The sequence below is a fragment of the Furipterus horrens genome, unplaced genomic scaffold (assembly GCF_987537825.1).
Source record: "Furipterus horrens unplaced genomic scaffold, mFurHor1.1.pri manual_scaffold_6, whole genome shotgun sequence".
In the NCBI taxonomy this organism is placed as follows: Eukaryota; Metazoa; Chordata; class Mammalia; order Chiroptera; family Furipteridae; genus Furipterus; species Furipterus horrens.
Window position 1 is genome coordinate 151,664,142 of NW_028327176.1, and position 19,554 is coordinate 151,683,695.

At 44.3% G+C, this 19,554-nt stretch overlaps 1 protein-coding gene across 5 annotated transcripts in view; it reads right to left on the reverse strand.

The window, feature by feature from the left end:
• Nucleotides 1–13,075: 13,075 nt before the first annotated feature.
• FYN (FYN proto-oncogene, Src family tyrosine kinase) overlaps nt 13,076–19,554 on the reverse strand; it is a 206,101-nt gene continuing 199,622 nt past the window's right edge. For all 5 annotated transcript variants that reach the window (XM_090279766.1, XM_090279768.1, XM_090279770.1 and 2 more), the window contains one exon: nt 13,076–14,676. In XM_090279766.1, the coding sequence (XP_090135892.1) occupies nt 14,468–14,676 (209 nt within the window). In that variant the 3' untranslated portion in view covers nt 13,076–14,467. The remainder of the gene's footprint in view (nt 14,677–19,554) is intronic.

Genomic DNA, 19,554 nt, shown 5'->3' on the forward strand with positions numbered 1-19,554 from the left:
CTCCATCTGCCATGCCCCCCAAAAGAGAGCACACTTACATTTAAGTCAGTATAAAGTTCTTTTAATATGAGCAGTCTTTCCCAACTTTTTAAAATTGAGGAAAAATTACATTCAGCAATGTGCACTAGTCTTAAGCGTACAGCTCAGTGGATTTTTCCTTATGCATATGCCAATGTAACCACCAACCTGATCAAGATTTAGAACATTTCCTTCACTCGGGAAGCTTCCTCCGTGTCCTCTCCTAGTTAATATACCCCAACCCCAAGATAATTGCTAGGCTAACTTTCATCACTACTGATTAGTTCTGCTTGTTTTTGAACTTCATAAAAATGGAATCATACAAAATGTACTCTTGCGTCTGGCTTTTTTTACTTGCATTATAATTTTGAGATTTTACCCATATTATGGTGTATATTAATAGCTTGTTCTTTTTTTATTGCTGTGTAGTATATTCCACTGTATGAATTTATTCACAATTCATTGATCCATTCTGTTGATCAACATTTGGACAGTTTCCAGTTTTTAGCTATTATGAATAAAGTTGCCTGCTATGAATATTCATGTACATATCTTTTTGTGGGCATAGGCACTAATTTCTCTTGGATATATACCTAAGAGCAGAATTGCTGGGACATTGGGTAGCAGGCATATGGTAAACTTTACTGCTGGTTTTCCAAAGTGGTGGAATAAATCTGTCCTCCCACTGTTGCCCCACATCCAGCACTGATATTGTCAGTCCTGCTGCTGTCAGCTGTGCAGTGCTCTCCCACTGTAATTTTAATTTTCCTTTTCTTGATGAGTAATGCTGTTGAGTACCTTTTCCTATGCTTAGTGGCCATCTGGATATCCTCTTTTGTAAAGGGCTTGTTCAAGTCTTTTGCCCATTTTTAAAATAGTTCTCTTTTCTTACAGATTTGTAGTTCCTTATATATTCTGGCTATGAGAACTTGGTAAGACGTATGTATTGTAGATACCTTCTCCAAGTCTGTGACTTGCCTATACACTTGCTTAATGGTGTTTTTGATGAACAGAAATTCTTATTTTTAATACGGTTCAGTTTTTATGCTTTAATAGTTGAAATCTTCTGAAGAAATCTCTGCCTACTTTAAGGTCATGAAGATATTCGGTTTTCCTCTAGAGGCTTGTTCCTATTTAGGAATATGATCCACCTTCAAATTAATGATATGGTGTAAGTGTGAAAGTTCATTTTTTTCCCCACATGGATTTGCAGATGACTTGGCACCATTACATTGAAAAGACGACCCTTTTCGTGTCGAATTGCAGTGGTGCCTTTGCTGCAAATCAAGTGATTATACACGTGGATGGGCAAAAATGGGTTAACAGTTGTGAGTAGATAAAATACAGAGTTTATTTGTGTATTATTTTTAAATTAATTATTATATTATATATTTGTATTACAACTATAAACCTACTCTTGCCCACCCCTGTATGTATGCATCTGTTTCTGAAGTCTATTCTGTTCCATTAGTCTATTATTACCCTTGCCCCAATAACTCTCTGTTTCACAGTTTTATAGTAAGTCTTCAAATCTGGTAGTGTAAATTCTGCAACTTCATTATGCCTAGTCAAACTGGTTTTACCTGGTCTAAGTCCTTTGTATTTCCTTACACATTTAGAAGCTTGTTGTCAGTTTCCATAAAAATTTTTGCTGGGATTTTGATTGGGATGATCTTGACTGATGTAGAGAACTGATATCTTAATATTATTAAGTTTTTAATCCATAAAGATGGAATATCTCTCATTGATTATTTAGTTTGAATAACAGTAATTTAAATAAAACTTTAGTATTTTCAAGTGGTTAAGAACAGAGTTACCATATGACCTACCAATTCTACTCCTAAGTATATACCTAAGAGAATTGAAAACATATGTCCACAGAAAAACTTGTAACAGAATGTTCATAGCGGCATTATTCACAATAGGCAAAAAGCAGAAACAACCGAAATGTTTATCAACAAGTGAATGGATAAATAAAATGTGGTATATCCATTCAAGGATATTATTCGGCAATAAAAAAGTACCCATAAATGTTAGAGCATGGATGAAACTTGAAAGCATTATGCTAAGTGAAAGAAGCCAGTCACAAATGACCACATATTGTATGATTTCATTTAAATGAAATGCCCTGAATAGGCTAATCTGTGGAGATAGAAAATAGATTAGTGGTTGATTAGGGCTAACGGGATGAAAAGAGAATGGGGGAGGGGTCGGCGATGGCTAAGGGGTCTGAAGTTTCTTTTGAGGTAATGAAAATGCTATAAAATTTATTGTGGTGATGATTGTACAACTCTGAATATACAAAAAGCCAATTGAATGGTTCACTTAAATTTTTAAGAGGTTTTATTTGTTTATTTTTAGAGAGAAGGGAAGGAAGGGAGGAAGAGAGGGAGAGAAACTTTGATGTACAAGAGATACAGTGATTGGCTGCCTCTCACACACCCCCAGCTGGGGACTAGGCTGGCAACCCAGGCATGCGCCCTGACTGGGAATGGAACTGGCAACCTTTCAGTTTGCAGGCTGGCACCCAATCAACTGAGCCACATCAGCCAGGGCAAATTGTTCACTTTAAATGACTGAATTGTATGGTTATGTGAATTATGTCTCAATTAGCTGTTTAAATTATTTAAAAATTATTTTGTCCATAACCTATTATTATGGGTTTAGAAACACTCTAATACACATTATGTTTTGACGCATTACAGTTACTTTCTGAGGTACCAGGATTTAGGACTTCAACATATGATTTTGGACATGTGTCCATCAAAAGGAAAAATTTCATGTATTTAAAAACATAGATTTCTGGGTCTCATCCAAGGATCAGAAGAGCCCAGGAATCTGCTGTTAACAAAAATGTCAGACTGTCCTCTCAGTTGCCTGCAGCAGCAGCAGCAGCAGCAGCAGCCAGGGTAAGAGCTGATAACCTGACCAGCCGGGCCCAAGACGAACTACAGGATTTCCCCTGCCAGTGGGCAGGTGGAAGACAGCTTCACTGGAGGGATTTCAGTTTGAGGAAAGCCAAATGGGGCACGGAAGCTCTGGAGTCATTCAGCTTCTGGAGAAAGTCCCTGTTAGTTGCTGGCATCCATCCCTCCGTGGTTCCATCCCACCTCTGGGGAAGCACATTTGAGTTTCTGAAGAGTAAGAGCAGGTACTTGAGATAGTACCTGCCTTTATCAAAAGAGGGCATGAACAGTGAGATGGGCATCCCTTACCTGTGGCCAGCCCAGGAACACTTCACATGGAGACATTGTGAAAAGGCGGAGGTGGGGGCAGGGATGAAGTCAATGGGAGTTTTCAATGTATTTTTTTTTTTTAATTATTTTTTTAAGTATAGTCGGTATTCAATCTTATATTGATTATATTAGTTTCAGATGTACATTCAATGTATTTTTTGACTAGTTTCATCTACAAAACCCGGAGCTGACCCTGAAAAATAGTCCCTTGTGCCTGTAAGTCTGCGATCTTCTGGAACTCTCTGCTGGGGGTCCGGTTCATCCAATCCAACAGGGCGGTGCCTCTTTGAAGTGCTGGGGTTGAGGTCTAGGCTGATGCTTGGCCCTGTAGCCCCCTATCAAGTGGGAGAAGAGCTGCAAAGTTGGCATCTCACCCCAGGAGGGCAGGAGTCAGGTGGTCCTGTTCCCCAAAGCCCAGGCCAACTTCGGGGCTGCTCCCAGGAGACTGACCGCAGGGACTCGTTGCAGGGACTTGCTTTCTCAGGGGTTGAGTCCGGCCAGACCCACCTGGCCTGGCCTGGTTGGCTTCTCTAAAATTGAAGTCCCAGGGCTGAGACTGCTCTGTGTTCTACCTGGAGGGGAGCACCTGCAGGTGTGCCCTGAGGTGCTCTGCTCACCAACCCCGCTGGTGTCCCTCCCTGCCAGCAGGGGCAGACTGACATGGGTGCCAGGCTGCCCAGACCACAGTTGGGAGCGGGAGCCTCCCGTATCTGGGCTGCTGGGGCTGAGGCGAGTGGGACTTAAAAGGAACCCAGAGAACTGTCACTCAGCTTTGCTGCCGCACGTTTCCAGTGGGAGGAAGGTGAGAGGACGAAACGGCATTCGTGCTTGATGACAAGTTCCTGGGCCTCCTGCCCAGGCGAGCCTGATTCATCAAGTCTCAGGAGGGGCCCGGAAACTTGCATTTTGAAAGATCCTCTTAGGTCCTGCACAGGCAGGTTTTGGAACTGTGCGGTTTTAGGTTACTCTGATTGGGGTTTGTTCAGAGAGCGTGGGAAGGGTCAGAGGGCACTGTGAGAAAGTGGACGTTGCTACGGCGGTTGGGAGCCTCCCTTCCTCCTTCTGCTCAGGGGCAAGGGCTTGGCTTACCCCATGACCTATTAGAACCCAAAACCCAGCCCCCTTTTCCAGGGGCAGCCTGGGGCAGTCAGACCCCCAGTGGCTCAAGCTGGGAGAACAGCGGGCGAGAGCGGCCCAGGGGGAGCCTCCAGGCCCGCAGCTGAAGTCAAGATTCTGAAGGGGAAATTCTCAAGCGTTTGCAAAATGCAGCTATTGTTTCAAGCACCATTGACATGAACAGCTGCTTTCAATTCTCGACATGAGTTCACAGGAGCTTGAACCTCAGTGGACATGTGTCCACACGCAATACAGCCACACCCTTTCCTGATACACTTGAAGCTGGGTGTGCCTGTAATGCCAACTGAGCGCCCGGCTCTGCAGGTTCCACATCAACCAGGGAATCTTCTTCCACGTCTGCCTTCCAGGCTTATTAGCCAGTTCCAGCCATGGGCACGGGTGCTTGAGCAATCCTCATACTTCCAGTAAAGGGGCGACAGACTTTTCACCAGGCTAAAAGTTTCAGCAGGGTTTATATTACAGCACCAAATCCAGTGTTATGGTTCCAATCAAGTCAGGAAATAAAATGTCCACCGTTTAGTTGGGTCTCTAAGACTGAGTACTCCTGGCCAAAAAAAATGCCCTTTGATCTTCATCCTTTTCATCTAAATGCATTTCCATTTGAACAAACAATGTCTCATATTGGCAAAATACTCCTTTTAAAGAAACTGAGATCATATTTTAGGATTCTAACAATTGGATTAAAGTCAGTTAATATCTGGGTGTCTAATGTGTGCCAAGTTCCTACCCTCAGTGAGCACAGAGGCAAGGAAGAAAACTTGGGGAGAAGCATGCAGTGAACACTGTGGAGAGACCAGAAGCCGGGCGCAGCCGTTTTTGGGAGGGAGCCACCACATAATTGAGGGATCAGGGAGGGTTTCATGGGAAGGAGATGTTTGAGCTGGGCCTCAAAGAATGGACAGGCTGGTAAGAGGAGGAAAGAGGGCAAAAGAACACTCCCAGCCAGGGGAGGAGACTGGAGCCGCGCTCGCTGGAGGAGCTGTCGACAATTCATGTCAGGACCTGGGATGGGAGTGATGGTAGAGGTGAGGCTGGCCAAACAGGGGAGCTCAACGTCAGAGGCCTAAAACAACCTTGCGTTAGTTAAGTGATGAGACGGTGTACTGCAAGGGTTTGAGGAATCTCGTGGAAATGCTTCTTAGGAGGTCGAGATGGGCCACGAGAGCGTGGGCAGCGGTGGTTTTTAGCTTTCTCTCCCATGGCCCATGACCTCCAGCCATGTTTCCCTCTGCAGACCGTGTCCTCTGCTTCCCCACTGAGCCCACTCGGCCTGGCTCAACCTAACCTGTAGGCCAAGCATCCATCACTGTAGCCTCTTGATTCTTGCTCCAACTCGAGGGAGACAATTCCATTTAGCTAGTGGCCAGTCAATGAATTGGTTCCTCCCGGCCAGGCATCTGCCCCTGGCTGTTCTGCTGGGGAGAAGGCCACATGGTACACACATGGCCTTTAATAGGTACAGTGTGGGGGAAATTTAACTAAAGGGGTGTGGGCTGGGCAGGCCTTCCAATCATGTCTTCTTCCATGAAGAAGTGGGAGCCATCCTGTTTATGGAGGAGGAGAACAACACCATCAAAGCTGTGATTTTAGGTTACTTTCCGCCGTGTGAAAGACAGACTGGAAGTAAAGGGAAGTAGCCCACACAGACTAAATGACTGCCATAGACCAAGCACTACACTAATGCTGTGTGCATCTTACTTTAGTTTTTGGAAGAGCCCATTTTACTTACGAGGGGACTGAGGCAAAGAGGCTTAGAGATGTGAAGTAACTTGTCCAAAGTCATACAGTGATAGAATTGTGGATTGAACCTAAACCGGTCCAGACTTGCAACTCATGCTTTCCCACCACATCAGGCAGGAAGTCAGGCAAGACAGCCTCTCATGGATGTCTGTAGGTGCATCCCATGCCACCAGGCCACACCGGATCTGTTACCTCCTGCTTCTTTGCTAACCCTCCTCCTGGTCTTTCTCTCTGCTAGTGCTGTCACCATCTGCTGGTCACCCAAGCCCACCTAGCATGGTTTGGGCTATCACTGCCCAGCCAGCTGGCCAAATCTTGGGGTGATTAAACAGCACTTTACTCTTATAAGTACTGCTGCCTGGGGGTCTCTGTCTCGTTCAGAAATTGCCCCTCAGCCATTTGTGATCATGGCTGCAAGATTTTGACTTTGAAATTGCCAACTGTTATGAAGAGGCAAGACTGATCTACCTTGGCTCTGATGTTACACAGGCTTCCTGGAGAGCTCAGGGATTTCCAGTGACAGGGAAGTCACACACAGCTGGGCCAGGCTGTGCTACACAATTCTAGGGGCGCCAATCACATCACCTCTTGGCACATTTATTACGATAGTTTTCTGGCAGATAGTATCAAAGTGTCTTGAGGTAGGGTAGCTCTTTCTAATTTGCAAAAAGGCAATTTATAGCTGATGGCGGGAGGCACAGGGACAAAACTCATGTCTAATAAATCTTAGGCCAGTGGGCAGGGGTTGGTGGGGGAGAAAGAAGGAGTGGGGAGGAGTGTTAGGACTGGGGAAGGCTCCTTGGCCCAGTCCAAATGGACACCCAAGATATAAGAAGTGCTGAGATTTGGGGGTTCAAGGTTCAGGCTCTGGGGGCCAGCAGGGGTTATAGAGGAGGAAAGATTAGGCCACCAAGGAGAAGCAGACAGAATCAGCCACAGATTTGCCCTGAAGGATCAAAACCTAAGGGCTGGCACTAATAAGTAAATAATGGCCCCTTGTGGGGAGATAGGAAGAGACTGAGTAAATATCCAAATAAAAATGCTGTGGTTCTAGTGGGTGTGGGGAGCAGGGGAGGAGGATGGGAGAAGAGGAGGAAAATGAACCATGATTGACAGGTGAGGGCATGGTTGAAGTGAAGGGTCTCTGGTTCCCTATGGGACCCCACCCCACCTCTGACCACTCTGGTTCTGAAAGCTTACATTAGTCATGAACAAATATCATAATTCATAGCAATAACTCAGGTGGATTGCATGATGTTTTTTTATTTCAGATATCATAGACTGCAAAATTTTTACAGTTGAAACAATGTTCCCATTTTGGATTTGATTTTAAAACAGAATCTCAGGCGAACACAGTATCTCCCAAGGTCTCCTCTGGCTGCATGCACATTGCTTTTGTTCTCTGCTTGCTGGTTTAAGTATACAGCTTTGCTACATTTCCATTTTCCCTACAATTCAAAATCAAGTACTTATTTGAATTAGAGCAGAAAAATACTGAATAGAATGAAGCATTGCTTTTCTCCTGTCAAATATGGTGAGGTCACAGTTAGTGATAGCAATGACAATGATTAATGCCTCGCACTTTTCACTTAGAGACCCTCAGAAACCTATGAGCAAATATTTTCCGACATTTGCAGGTGAGCAGAGGGGGTGAAGCGGCTCACACAGGCCTGTCTGATTACAGTCTGATTCCTGTTCCCCTTCTCAATTATCTCACCAATTATGCGTTGGTGAACAGTCCTGGAGCTGTTCATATTTTAAATCAAAGTAAAGTCCACTGAAGTAGGAAAATTATGCATTTTACATAAATGATGTGGGCAAATTATTATTCACTTTTTAACAGGGTTTTTCCATCACCTTGCCGTGCACAATGTAATATGGTTAATTTACCAGAAAGCATTGTTATTCATTCCCTAATTCTCCAGGCAACTGCGGCCACTTGCTCACCGCTTCCTTGCTGCTCTCTGGGAACTGATAGACCTTCAGGCTCCAGTTAGGCTGGTTTGGGTTCCCAAGCCATCTCTAGAGGCTCTGCCTCCCTCCTGGTATCTTCCAGGGCTCTCCCCTTGGGAGGAGTCTAAAAAATGAAAGAATTCACATGCCTGGATTTAGTTTATAAGTGCCTTTAAATGGATCCTTTTGTAAACACTCACCAAAGAAAAAAAAAGATAAAATCTCTTGTCATTTAGTAATATTTCCCCACAGTATTACATGTACGCTTTTCATTAAAAACACTATCTGATTATACCCATTTTATTCTCTCTTGCTTCCAGTTAACTACTCACTAATTATTACATAGCAAGCACTTGATAATTAACTAAAGAAAAAAAGAAAATCAAAACTGAACAACCAGAATGCCTTCCAACTGCTAGTAGATACCTTCTTTCATGAGTGTATCTATGGCAGTATGATGGAAGCAAAATAGCCTAGTGAATGGAAGGGAAGAATGACAAGAGATTCATAAATGAGAGAAAACCCCCCAGTAATCATTATTAACAGAGGTAGAGAGGAATTATTACCAGTCTTTTTCTCAGCAATTCTTTTATTCTCATACTCTATAAATATATTTCAAACTACATTCCAGCTGGGACATTGGAGCCAACAAGCTGTCTAAAACATTACATTTTGTCCTTTTATGGTATTATCTACCCTCTAGTTAGCAGCCCATTAATCAGATACAGTGTGTGTTTGTGAAAGAGAGAGAGACAGACAGAGAGAGAGAGAGAGAGAGAGAGAGACAGAGAGAGAGAGAGAAAGAGAGAGAGAGAGAAAGAGAGAGAGAGAGAAAGAGAGAGAGAGATTGATTGATTTACAGAGTTTTCATGATGTGGTTCTGGCTTTTCTTCATTTAGATGCATTTGCCGAGCACTTTCTATATTTAAATTATGAGCTTGCTCCTACTGGGGGTTGGTAGCAGAAGGAAATACATCCAAAGGCCAAAAAACACTGGGCCTACCGTTAAGCATTACACAATCTACTTGACCTTTAAGACTGAGTTCAGGCATCACCTCCTCCAGGAAGCCTCCCCTGCAATCCCCATTTTGAGATGAAGGGCATTCTTTTGCTACCACCTGTGCTTCTACCTAGTAGATAGCTTATTGCAATGATCTCTTAGGGGTTTCCACCATCACTGGACTGGGAATATGAATTGCCTCTTTGATTTTCTAGTGTACAGAGTCTAGCCCATAGTAAGTATTCAACAAATGTTTAAAGACTTGAATGAATGTCCTTACACATATCAACAGTCATATCCACCGTCATCCCATTGCGTTGAACAGCCTTGGCTAGACTCCTCTCACCCCAGCTCTGGTTTCTTCCACCCCGCCTTCTCCTGTTTGCTGCCACCTGGGGCAAGCAGGCTGACCTGAGCAGACCTGCATGTCCTGGCGACTCTGGACAGTTTCCTCTTCCCATCATCAATGGCCCCTGTCTTCTGTCACATTCTCAATTGGGGGCCATTCTTTGCTGGCTGAAAAAAGGGAATCAGATAAGAGGATCCATATTAATGGGAGTTAATGTTACCTGTCCCAACTACAGTTATTTTCATGTTAGCAGCAATATTTCCTGGACACATCTTCACCCTGTGCTTCCTGAGCAGAGCACAGGCACTCCCTGGTCATGCAGAGGTGTGCAGAGACACTATGTGCCCTAGGCTGTTAACAATACACACCCTGCAGGTCTGGGAAAATAAATTTATATGAAGACAAAGGGGGATAGCTTAGGAGCAGAATATCAAGTTTTCATAAAATTACAAAGTTAAGGCAAGACCTTGAAGGCCCCAGGTCCCAGAGGGTACACGTGTATTCCCGTTGGTGTTGGATGAGTTCAGGGGAAGGGTCTGGGAAACACTAATGGTGCTCACTTTGGGCTACAGGCTGGGTCTTCCAATCATGTATTGAAGAATGGTGCCTGCATGTTCAGAACAGGCAGGGCTAGTGCTGCAGGCGGTTTGCAGCAAATCCAGGTGGGCACAGCAGGTGCTTAGGTGAGTGTGCCATTCCAGGTCAGCCGTTCACGCTGCCAGACGGCATCCTCCATCTAGCCATCCAGCCAGTGTCTACCATTGGCTCATCACTGCCCGAAGTGCAGGTAGAGTAAGTGAACAAGTCAGGCAGTTTGTTCTCAAGTGGCTCACGATCTCGCAGGGAAAATGCATGAAAAGGAAAGTTGTATTGTTAAACAGATTATTAGAAGAGTAGTAAGTGTTCTGGAAAAAAGCATAGTGCTCTGGATGCTGGGGGAGCAGTTGTCTGTCCCTGATCACATTCTCCTTAGAAGAGTCCCTGCCACAGTGGAGTTACCATTTATTTTTATTGCTGGTCCTCAAAATTAATCTTCAGAATAAAGGTGTATCCTTCTCCTCACCCAAGGGATTCCGAATATTTTGCATGTTTGGAAAGAATGAGATACAATTCAGGAATTTATTATGAAAAATTTCTGTGATGTAGGTATATAGAAATTATGAAACTTCATTTGATATTTCAAAGATATCAGATACTAATATTTTCTTCTCTGTAGTTGTAATCTATTTTTGAGCATTAAATAAGATAAACCATAATATTGGTACCTGCTTTACTAAATCTAAACTCCACAATATCATAATTGCTTTAGAATAAAAATTTGAGGTTCCTTCCCCCCCAGAAAAAAACTATTATATTTCATCCCTCCTTCCCTTCCCTCCCTCTCTCCCTTCCTACCTTTTAGCAAATATTTTGGAAAGCCTAATTGAACTCCAACAGTATAATATATAATGTAGTGGTAAGACAACAAAAGTCATCTAAACCCAGTAAAATACCTTTCAGGAACAGACTGACCAAACATCATTTCATCCAATACAAGGTCAGGAAATGGCCCTTCTGTTCAGCAAGGTTCTCTCTGAGCCATGGCAACAGAACAGATGTCATCCTTCACACAGTGGCCTTCAGCGTCAGTCTCCTCTCTGCACGCTGCCGGAAATCTTACCTTCTTTCAAGACTCACGAACGAACCCTTCCCATTAATAGAATATACATTCTTAAGGTCCTTCAGGTAATTTCAGATAAAATTCTGTAGCTCCAGTGCGACTAGAAAAATTCTCTGGTGCCAAGATGTAGCTACAGGAGGAGTCCTGTCTTTCTCCAGGCGGGTAAGCACACTCTGGCGCTTGTCAGGAACCCTTCAGTAGTGTGGTTGTATTTGAGGGGTTACGAATAGAACTTTAACTTCTCTCGTGGAACCGCCCGGCGCTCCATACACTTTCCTTCGCCACGACCAGCGCGGAGGAAACGCGCGCTTCGCCAGGGTCTGCACCCGACGCCCCCGCACAGGGAGGCCCGCCGCTGCCCGGCTCTCTGGCCCTGTGGGCCCGCAGGGTGCTCCGGGGGAGCGGGGGAGCGGGGAGCCGCGGTGCGCATGGCTGAACGGGAACCGTTTTGCCGCGTTTACAACGGCTGAACTTTGTCAAGGTGCTTCTCCGGTGGGTTTATTTGATTTTAAGAAAGTAAAAAGAAATAGTTTACTAGAAAGTCTCCCTATACAGCACAGCAGTGCCGGACACCCGCCCTTCTAGGGGAACAGAGCGAGTACTTATGCCAGGTTACCAAAGACAGAACCTATTTCACCATCACTTACCCCAAGGTATCTTTTAAGATACATTCCTTTTCTTTCTTAACAAGAGAACTTTCTGGTCAGGGAACTCAACTTCCTCAACTTGTGCGGGTGGGAGAGGCTTCTTGGGAGGTGTTGGGACCCCGGGGAGGGAATGTCTCATTGCCTGGACTGGTCTACCTTAGGGCTAGCTCTTGACAGCACATTAGTGTCTTGGAAGAAAACACCCGGAATGCTCCGTACTTAAGCTACTCTTACCTTTACTCAGCAGCCCTACTCTGTATTTCAGAACAGCTCCAGCACGCTGCACTATGAGAGTGCCTTCGAGTTCATGCAAGTCCTTAGTGTGCCTCATAGGACAGAAACCACAATGAACTCAATTGATGAATTGAAGGCTATATTTTGTTTTGAAGAGATTATTTTTTCTTAAGGAATCTGTTTAGAACAGGTTGTTATGACTTTTTCAGGTTTCTTTTGAATGACCAAGTCAAAAAAGTGAAAATCCTCTAGAGAATATTTGCAAATTATCCAAACTAGTGGGATGTGAAGATGAAACACAAAATTGTCTTTACAAATATCTAGACTGTGTTAATAAATTGCCCAATCATACTAATTGTATTAATACCAAAAAACAAAACCATAGAGACTTGAGTAACTGGAAAAATCCTGTTTCACTTCAGAAAAAAATGTTGGAAACCTTTTTTAAAGTACAGAGGTTATTTCAGCAAGAAAACTGTCCTCCTTGCATGATTCCACATGACATCGGTGATCTTAGAATCACAGGATCTTACATCTGTAGGAGTCTACAGCAAATCTCATCCAGCTCCCTTATTTCTACAGACAAAGCCCGACAGCGAGAGGTGCCAGGTGGCTGTTCAAGGGCATGCAGCTGAGTGCAAAGCCAGGACTGGACAGTCAGCCCGGTCTACCCACTGACCCTGCTAGCACACCAGGCTGTTTCTCTGCTTGGCAACTGCATTACAGAGGTGGAGGGACACTGGGAAAGATATATACGGACTCCAGGACAAGAAAGATGCTCCTGTAATGTCTCATTCTCCTTGTAATTGTCTCTTTCTCCTACAAGTGGGACATAGAAAATTCCAGTTAGAGTAAATGTCTGATAAATTAAAATGTTAAGGTATGCCTTGTCACACTTGAACATTCCTCTGAGTTAGCTAGACAATAGCCTAGCCTTTCCCAGGAAGAAAAGAAAACACGCTCCAGGTGTCTCAAATGTTTCTGTCATTTGGAAATGGTTGCACAATGGTTCAATTCCCCAGGTGACTCCTTACCACCTGGTGTGGAATAGATATGTCACTATCAGAGTACCTTCCATGTTTAAACAAATGAACAAAAAAATTCAAATGTAAAATGTTCTCTTTTTAATTACTAAATTAAGAAAGTTAAACAATTTAAAAATGTAAACTCACAAATAAATCATAACAAAAAAGTAATTAAGACTTCAGAGTTGCTACTCAGTATTAAAAACTCAGTAGAAATAGGCTTTTTGATTTTGTTGTTAAACATGTAGTTCAAGGTTGGTACAAACAGCAACTAAAAATGTAATACTTTTTTTTGTGTGTGCATCCCCATGAAATGTCAAGTAGTGCATAGTTATTCCACTGGAGAATTCTTGGACATATAGAAAGTCATTTCATTAGCAGTACAGGACATTTAAAACACTTATTTTACAATGGGAAATGTACAACCCCAACCTTCCTCCCCATTAGTTTTAGTTGCATGAGAAAGTTTAGCAGGTTGCCATGACTACAATGCTATGGATTTTAGACCATTTAAATGTGGTTACAAGATTTATTAAATAAAAAAAGTTGGAAACATTTCGGCATTCATATTTTTATACAAGAACTTTGTGTGGTATCCATCTTCCAGTTCCCCTGGTAGTACTGGCTGTTTGCTGGCTTAAATATGCTCACTTTTGAGTTTCGATAACAAATCACAGTAGCTCGAAGCACATACTGGAAACAAAACTTGTGAATTCAGTTCAGGTGCTGCTGAAAAGTCAGAGTAAGCCATCTATAGGTACAGTCATGAACCAAAAAAGTGCAGTCCAAATTAAAAACAATCATGCTTTTCAAAAAGCCAAAAATGAGGCCACTGGTTTTTCAGAATAACACCAGTGCTTTTATGCTGATTTTGCAGTAAAATCCTCACTCTGCGTCCTGAAGCTTTGTGGTCCAGGTTGGCCATGGTCTTCACGTTAGCACCCACATGGTGTATGTACAGGGATGTATATATTATATGTATTCATATTTATAAAAAAGAAAAAAACAAACACCTGTCCTGATTGGTTTTTGTTAAAACATGAAAAAAAATTTTATTGTTTTAGACAAAGAGGCCACTTTTGGAAAATAATACTTTTTTTTTTTAGTTGAATCAGGTGAAGACAGAGTTAAAATCACATAGGATTTGCATTTTTAAAAAAGGAAAGCACTGGGATTGTTGGCACTGGAGTAACTATTTACACTGAACAGAGGTTTGGCCTTTTACATAACATCGATACAATGCATTTTTCAAAGTCTGAGAAATAACAAGGTTCTGTCTCGTATGCTTCACAGAGGAGGTTCGGATTTGGGGACAAGTGAGGGCCATGGAAGTTCGTCAGCTTCAGAGTCACATGCAATCTGATCCTGGACTGTTCTTGCTGCCCCAAGCAGCTGGCTACAGAATTGAAAGCTAATGGGGAGGGGGCGGAGGCCTCTAGGTCAAGGCCTCTCTTTGCTGACCCGTGTCTTACAGGTTTTCACCAGGCTGATACTGGGGTTCTGTGGCTGTGAAGTAGTCTTCCAGGAAGCCCTGTAAGTACTCGAAAGTGGGCCGTTCTTCCGGGTCCTTTTTCCAGCAGTGGATCATGAGCTCATGCAGAGAGATGGGGCAGTCCTGCGGACAGGGCATCCTGTAGCCGCGCTCCACCTGCTCCAGCACCTCCCGGTTGTTCATGCCTGCAAAGACAGGGGTGGTGAGGGTGGGCTGCAACTCCCCTTTCTTCTATTTTGATCCTGCACATTAAACCATGTTGAGGGACCCAGGGTGGAACCCTGCCTTTAACAGGACACCACACCACTCAGAAAGAAAAAAGGAACACACTACTGATACACACAAAAACCCAGATGATGAATCTCAAAAGCGTTATAAGTGAAAGAAGCCAGACACAAAAGGTAGCATACCGTATGATTTCATTTATATGAAATTTTAGAGAAGGCAGTACTACAGTGATAGAAAGCAGATCAGTGGTTGCCAGGGGAGAAGGGGAGGGGAATGCCTGCAGAGGGGCTGCAGGGAGAGCTGAGGGGCAATGGGAATGTTCTCTATCAGGGGTCAGCAAACTAGTCCTGCAAAGGCCAGATAGTAAATATTTTAGTCTTTGTGGGCTGCATGTAATCTCTGTCGCATATTCTTTTTTTTCTACCCCTTTAAAAACATACAACACAAAAATGGGTGGAGCTGGATTTGGTCCACGAGCAGTAGTCTGTCCTATATCCTGTATGTGGTCATGTGACTTCTTATGTTTGTTAAAACTTATTGTATTCTTAAAATTGTTGAATTCTATTGTATGTAAATTATACTTCAATCAAGAGGACAAAGATATATGAATGAAGCAGACAAAAAAAAATCCATGGAATGAAAAACACACTGTTCCTTTTTTATAGCATCTACAAGCTCCATTTATGAACTTCACACATTAGCTTTCCTCCCGCCTGGGCAAGCTCTCGGTGCCCTGCTGTCCAAGATCTGCCAACAGGCCAGCGTCTGGCCCAGTGACCCTGAGGCTTGGTGACTCTGACGGGGAGACAGGGCGTCTCCAGGGCCTGTGTTTACCAATGACCTCAAACAGGCCATCTATCATCTGAGACCTCTGTTACCCTCTGAGGGAGCTGCCTCATATTAAAACGTCAGGCTGTGTGGCACTAACAGGAGGCTTTCTGAGACTGCTTACTCTTTGGAGAATGCAGCCTCCGCACATGGGGGCCTTCTTGACAGAACAGGAAATACACCTGGGGGGAGGCGAATGTCCTGACCCTGTTCTCAGTCACCGCCAGGCACTATTCTCTAGTTTTCCTTCCCTTTTGTGTCATATCACGTTCTGCCATCGCCTACCAAGTCCTTGTATGCTTTGGCTGCTCCTTGGCCCTGAGCCTGTTATCTGGAATCCTCCTCAACTTCTGACCTCCTTAGTTTACAAAAGCAAGAACCTAATTTTAAGCCATATAGAAACCTAGATTTCTTTCCTTGTCTCTCAGGGGTATAACCAGCAGGACACAGTGTACGCATGTAGCAGCTCACTTTAATTTTGGAGGCAGTGGTGACCCTCAGCTGGAACACTGTAAGCCTATTCAGAGGAGCTGGGCCCAGAGCACGACCCTATCTCCCTGGGTAGGGGACACCCAGACTTTGGGATCTGTTGCCAATTCTCTTTGTTTTGTTGTTACTTTTGGAGCTGGGTTTATCTTGGCTCCTGTGGCTGTCAACCACAAGCCTGTCAGTCACATGCTTGTGCAAATCCTTTTAGGATGCTTTCCTATTCTCTGCCACTCTAATTTCTTGAGGTGATTATAAAGCCTGTGTTGAACCTGGCCTTCCCTCTCATTTCGGGATGATTCTTGTCTTAGTGAGAGGTTCAGTGAATGAGTCTGCCCCCACATCATGCATGGCTTTACAGGTGCCTTCTTGAGTTGGGTGTTTGGTCAGCTCTGCAGCTAATGAGCTTAATTAGTTCAAACCTCTGAAAACTCATTTTGAAAACTCAGGATGGGGCAGGAGCTGGGAACAAGGGGAGGAACCTGGCACTGCCAGGAGAACGTCCTGTAGTGCTCCAGACTAACGGGGTAAGAGACGGGGCCAGCACTTCCTTATCCACAGTCCACAAATCCAACAAGCTCTGGAAACCAAAAGTTCTGGTTTCTAACTCACTTGGCAGCAAAACTGATCTGAACTGACCTCATTGAGACATAAAGCCTGACCCAGTGTGAGGCCATTCATTTACTGTTTCTATTTATTCCCACATATTGCTGCAAAAGCAAGAATGTGTTTGAATACAGAGTGCTGCTCCAGACTCTTCTAGGGTGTTATGTAATGTAATGTCTACCCACTGTATGGACTTAAAAAAAAAAAAAGTCTCATTCTGGAAGCACACCCAGTCCCAAGGGTTTTGGCTGGGAGGTGCTGGTAAGACTGACAGCAGCCAGCACACTCCCGCCAGCCCAGAAAGGTTAGGAAGAGAGCATGGTCACACACAGGACTGGCATTCTCCAGAGTGTTTCCTTGGTTTCATAATAACTCAAGAGGCCACATGGCCTGAACCTGCAGAAATCCCCCTTGTTTCTGCCCTTGCCAGGAGCCGGCAAGAACTGGAGGAAAGACAACAGAAGGTTTGAACCTTAGGTCTGTCAGGCCCTTCTGGAGGTAGTACTTCCCCGGCACCTTCTAATGCTTTATTCTGGCATAGAGACTGTCCAAAACGGCCCCACAGAGTTTACTCAATCATTCTATTGCTCTGTGGAGCTTATGTCAGTAACGTTTCATTTCATCAGAAAAAAACTACTCAAATGGAAAGATTTCATGTATTTTTTAAGAACTCTAAACTCAATCTCTAACACAGAAAGTTTAATTGACCAGCTGGGTCAAGCCTATTTTCCCAGTGCTCTCTGCCTAAGCCTAGGACATAGCAGACAGAGCCAGCTGGCCCTCAAACTATAGCATCTCCTGAGGCGGCCTGCTTCCTGGGCAGTTGTAGCCAGGGGACAGAGCTGTAACTTGGCAGGATGCTGGCAGCCCCACTCTGTCAGCTCACGGACTCGCTCCTTCCCGCACTTCACCTCCTCTCCTTTCTCTTCTCGTGCTTTCTCGGCACAGGCCTCTCAAAGCACGGCGATCACATGTAATGAATTCCATGCACGGGGGCCAAATAGAAACATACTAACGACAGCTTTGCCAGGAAAGTGGGGTATAAGACAATGTAGTTGGCTGATAATGACAATCTGAATGGGACTAGCTCGTTTCCAACCATCCATAAGCCAGAACCCACACAGGCTGACCTGAGAGCCTGGCACCTTTACAATAGACCTTTGTAACAATAGCTGCACAGTCAAGAGATGCCCGCTTAGCAAGGCACAGGCTAGGTTTTGCTTCACAAATAGCCAATTTAAATGGAATGTGTTCATATTTAAAAAACAGTATGAGAATACAGCTATAAGAACTTTGAAAAATCATATTTATTTCAAGAATATTTTTTAGTCAAAATGGATTTTACTCTGTATACTACTATAAAGATAAACCTATTTCATTTTTTTTTCATTTTAGACAGTTTCCTATTTTTGTTACAAAAAAGAAAGTTATTTCCCCTCTTTTTTAAAAAAAATCCTTATCTGAGGATGTATTTTTTCATTGAGTTTTAGAGAGGAAGGGAGAGAGAGAAACATTGATGCAAGATAGAAACATTGATCGGTTGCCTCCCATACATGCCCAGACCGGGGATCATATGTGTCTGGACCAGGGATCACACCTACAACTTAGACATGGGCCCCAACCAGGAATCAGTCCCGCAACCTAGACATGAGCGCTGACTGGGAATTGAATCTGCAACCTTTCAGTTATGGGATGACACTCTAACCAACTGAGCCACATTGGCCAGGGCCATTTCCCTCTTTTAGCCACTTTTCCCAAGACATTGGTTTTGCCTATACCTGGGAGGTAAAGGGCAGAGATTGGGAAGGAAATATATAAGAGCTTGTGTGCCAGGGCAGTCAGAAGAGTCTTGAGAGACACAGGAATACTAGAAGAATATTTTTATCGTACTGTTCTAAGTGAAGAAGTGAGCAGTGAGGGAGGAGGGTGCTTGGGAATGTTTTTTTCCCCTCGTTTTCAGTGGGAAGAATGCCAGAGGATAAATAGGAAAGACAAAAACTTTTAAACATGGGGTACAGGCCCCAACTGGTGTGGCGCAGTTAGTTGGGCATCCTCCCACAAAGCAAAAGGTTGTCAGTTCGATTCCTGGTCAGGGCACATGCCTGGGTTGTGGGTTCAGTCCTGGTCACGGTGTATATGGGAGGCAGTGGATCAATGTTTCTCTCTCATGTCAATTTTTCTCTTCCTCGCCTTCTCCCTCCCTCCCCCTCTCTCTAAAAATAAATACATAAAATCTTAGAAAGAAACCACGGTGTATGGGCATGTTTTGGGGAAGCACAGTCACCAATGGTCGGGGCCTCAGGTTTCCTAGTGGGAGCTGCAACAGAGACCATTTCTCAACAGGAGGGTGTTTTCCGCCAGCTCCTCTGTCTGAGCACAGGAAGTGCCACATTCACAGTGTGTCCTGGTGTGTCCCGGGTTCCCACCCTCCACATCAGAGAAGGGGCGAGGGCTTGGCCGCCAGTAAGCACAGACGCCCTGCCCATTCTACTTCAACGCCATCCTCCTCTGCCCCCACCGCAAGGTGTGGGCCTCCTGCTCCCACACTGCAGTCGTCAGGAAAGTGGCCGTTTCCATGGGTCACTCTCACAGGGCACAGCACAGTGGTAGTCAGTTCACAGAAAACCTGTGTCGCCTGCTGTGCCAGGGATTGCTTTCCAACTCCTCTTCCCTAGATCCCCCATGGCGGCTGCCTGTCACCATGGATTTTAGAATTTCAAACATGACCTGATGGCATCATTTCCAGTAGGCCTGCCCAGAAACACTGCTGCTGAGGTTCTCCAGCCAAGTGGACTGTACTCACTTCCTGCCATTATGATTCTATTATCCTTTCTTAAATCATTTTGCTGGCTTCCTCCTGGTTTCCCAATTCAGGTCAAGTTTCCAACTCTCACTTTCCAACCCTGACTACGTCT